The sequence below is a fragment of the Salvia miltiorrhiza genome, chromosome 6 (genome assembly GCF_028751815.1).
Source record: "Salvia miltiorrhiza cultivar Shanhuang (shh) chromosome 6, IMPLAD_Smil_shh, whole genome shotgun sequence".
Classification (NCBI taxonomy): Eukaryota; Viridiplantae; Streptophyta; class Magnoliopsida; order Lamiales; family Lamiaceae; genus Salvia; species Salvia miltiorrhiza.
In genome coordinates this window covers 14,875,576-14,879,294 of record NC_080392.1, presented here as the reverse complement: position 1 = coordinate 14,879,294, position 3,719 = coordinate 14,875,576, and the positions used below count along the sequence as shown (strand labels likewise).

At 30.3% G+C, this 3,719-nt stretch overlaps 1 protein-coding gene across 3 annotated transcripts in view; it reads right to left on the bottom strand.

Moving 5' to 3' along the window:
• Positions 1–1,911: 1,911 nt before the first annotated feature.
• Positions 1,912–3,719, bottom strand: part of LOC130988908 (protein cornichon homolog 1-like) — a 3,207-nt gene continuing 1,399 nt past the window's right edge. For 2 of the 3 annotated variants that reach the window (XM_057912894.1, XM_057912893.1), the window contains 3 exons: positions 3,031–3,212; positions 2,737–2,859; positions 1,912–2,293 (listed from right to left, as the gene is read on the bottom strand). In XM_057912894.1, coding sequence (XP_057768877.1) covers positions 2,221–2,293; positions 2,737–2,859; positions 3,031–3,212 — 378 coding nt within the window. In that variant the 3' untranslated portion in view covers positions 1,912–2,220. Of the gene's footprint in view, positions 2,294–2,509; positions 2,634–2,736; positions 2,860–3,030; positions 3,213–3,719 lie in introns of all 3 variants that reach the window. The other variant, XM_057912891.1, reaches the window with a different exon arrangement.

Genomic DNA, 3,719 nt, shown 5'->3' with positions numbered 1-3,719 from the left:
ATACAAAAATATAACATATGTACATATAGATATTGTATCACTTATATAGGGAGACATGAAAATAATGAATAAACCAATATATATAGTGTTGAATAATAGTATTCAAAAAATTGATAAAATTTTCGCTTTTTCTAGAATTCAAACTCAAGTAAAATTTCGTTCACTTCAGATAAATATTAGCCATAAGATACATTAAATCAATACCTAAAAATTATTCTAAGATCTCACCATATATGAGGGATCTCATTGAAACCATTCCGTATATATATAAACAAAAAAGAATTCAAAAGAAAAAAATGGAAAAGAAAAAAAAAACGAAAAGACCAAGATCAACAATCATAGGCAAATAAATAATTTTCTCCATGCTCTTTTTTAGTCATATTCGCAGGTTGTGCCGTAACCTTGTATATTTCTTTGTTCGATTTATTTATCCACCAAAATAGTAAATGAATAATTCTCCTACAACCACAAAGAAGGTAAAAAATAAATATTTTTTTAATTAGGCTAAAACATTAAATGGTAGAAAAAGTAAATTTTTTTGGAACACTAAATGTTCCATAATCATTCGCTCAAAAATAGTAAATATGTACTTTGTATAAAGAATAAAAAATAATAATCAAAATTTTATAGACGTTTTTTGTAAAAATACACCTGCTGATATTAGAAAATATTTGACTTTAGATTTTATAAGATATTATGTGTTAGTTGATTATAATTTTATTATATTATCTATATTTTATAAAGGAATTATTCACTTTTCTCTTTTATAGTAAGATTTAGTTATTTGGATGAGAGTAGTGAGAAATACATGCAAATACCATTTTTATATTAAGAACTTTTATTAATCAATTAATTAGTTAGATGAAAATACTGTGTTAATGTTTCATAAAATAAATTATAAAATGTAATATGCTATCATTTTATAATAATTACACAATGTCCTATCAATAATTTTTCAACATACAAAATAAATACAAATATATAATTTTAAAAAATACCACTCCCTCCGTCCCACTCCAATTATTGGAGTTCAATAGGCTCACTTCTTTTGAGCACGGAGATTAAGAAAACTTACTTTTTAGTGGAAAGTGGTAATAAAGTGGTGGGGTCCACACCAATTAAGTACACTTTTTTTACTCAAAATATAAAATGAGCTTATTAGAGTGAGACCTCTCAAAAAGGAAAGTGGGCCTATTGAAGTGGGACGGATGGAGTATATAATTCTTGCATGCCCATATAACATTCTAATTTTTATTTTTATTTTTGTTTCTTTATATAAAACATATAATTAATTATTTTTGTGCTAATTGCTCTTTAAAATTTAATGTTTTAGCATAATTACATAATGTTCTATTAACAAAGTTTTAATATATAAAATATATAAAAATACATGATTTAAAAAATCAGAATATTAGAATGTATTGATAGAAAAAAGGTAAAATAAAAGTGTTTGGAGTAATTTTTTTCTTGATGACATATGTAAATTTAATCTTATGAGTTCTTAAAAAATCAATTAATTGTCTGTCGTCTAAGAACAAAAACAAAACTAATTGATGCGGTTGGTTTGTAGAATACATGGTTGACGGTTTTTTTCCATTTATAATTTTTCCCTTAATTTCCAATTATATCCTTGAAATTTAATTTAATTACATTTACTTTGCTTTTTATATATATAAAGATAAAGATAAAGATTATTATTATTATTATTATCTTTTCTTCTTTAAGGAATTCAATTTGGTACCATAAGAAGTAAATACAAAAATTCCAAGTCCGCGATTTCCATTATTTAAAAAATATGTATTTCCTTTCTCCATTGATGGAACCCAAACATTATAGCATATGTTACCCATTTTGGTAAAGTAAATGCTACACCATATGAAATACCTCAAACACAGTGCCCAACATGCACAACACAAATCCTCATATAAACTATTGATCAACAATGATAACAAACTAAAGCCAATCAAGGTATATTATTCTGAGAAGCACCAAAAAAACACAATACAATCAAATTTACAAGCTACCTATGCCATGACCAACAAATTTAATGGCCATTGAAGAGATCAGAAATCAGTTCTTGCCCTAATCTATGGAGAGAGAGAGAGAGATGAGGAAAAGGCTAACCATGTTAAATTAATTTGAGAGACTCGGTTGCAGCTGGCGTTCGTCTCAGTCTCGACCAAGTCATACCATCAACATCGAGTAGACCTCAGAAGAAGTTCAATATATAGTCGACCAGGCCACAACATCATCATCGTCAGCAAATACAGCGCGTACAACAGACAACGCAAGCCTGCATATTAGCATTAACAATCATAAATCAAGAATTATCGGGCTGGAACAGAGCAGCCTCTACTGTTTCAAGAAACAGGGACTTTTGAAGTAATTAAAACCTAGCTAAAGATCAATGTATAAGACTATTATGGGAATTTACGAAATTCACTGACCATGAAGAAGATGCAGAACCTAGAAATATGCAATTTTTATTACATTAACTTCAAAAAACTACCTCAAAGTTTTCGCTTGCACTAACTGATTTCTAAAATTCAAGAACTTGGGACCGAAAATCTATTTCTTTGTCGTTGGAGTAGAGGAGTGAGAGCACAGAAGAAAATGCCCCCATGGCAATAGTTCTATATCCAAACAACACAGATTTAATGAGAAACGACTATGAAAGAACTGCACGTGCTCATTCATCAAAAATGAAGAATTAAAGGGTAAGCATCGTTTGCTAACCTTGTAATGACCAGACCAAAGAAGAGGACGTAAAACCCCAGCTTTATAAGACGAGTTTTCTTCTCAGTATTAACTACTTTGAAGACTTCAGTGACATCGACAAGATGTTTGTTTGATAGGTACCTAAAATGTAAATCGAGAAAGATAAGACAGATACAAGATGAGCAATTTGGTGAAACATAATAATTTTGTTGCAGATGCACCAATTAAATAGTAATAGGAATAGTTAGGCATAGAAAATCACTAACTGCTGCAGAGTTTTTTTTGGAAAAACTCGGCTAGATGAAAACTTACTGGTTGAGATTATAGCATGCAGTAGGCAGCGAGAGCAAGAACATGATCCAATGACCCGTCATGAGAAAGAGAACGCACAATGCGCCATGCAACAAATACTCGGGCACAATCACATAGTTGATACGAGATGATAATTCATAGGGATTCAAATAGTCAGCCTCCAAATCCGAGAAACCAAGGAACTACAGAAAACAAATGATATTTTTAAAACCATGTAGAAGTTCAGTCGTCTTTGGAGCACAAATATTACAACAGGTAGAGAGATAATTATAAGAACAAACACAATGAATAAATGCAGGTATTATATGGAGAAATAGGGAGACGAAAGTGGAACCAGAGGAAGCAGGCAAGAAACCCTGATATCAAGCAAAGAAGCTTAGAGGCTTAAAGAAAATTCTAAAATATGTGATCAAGATAAGAGAGATGCAAAAAGTCGAGGGAAAGCATAGAGGAGTTGTCGTAAAAATGAAACAAGTAAGAATTCATTGTAGAAACCAACATGATCCAAGTTCTATATCCTTAACTATCTCTTCTTAAGAAAAAATATGGGCTTATTTCTTTCTTTTTCTTCTTCTTTCTGTTTCTAAGATAAGCTTCATGAGGTTACTTGAGATCCATAAAAACGTGATATGTTTCTCTGTCGTTCAAATGCAAGTCCCCGTGGACAGCTTATGCATCCAAAAATCAAT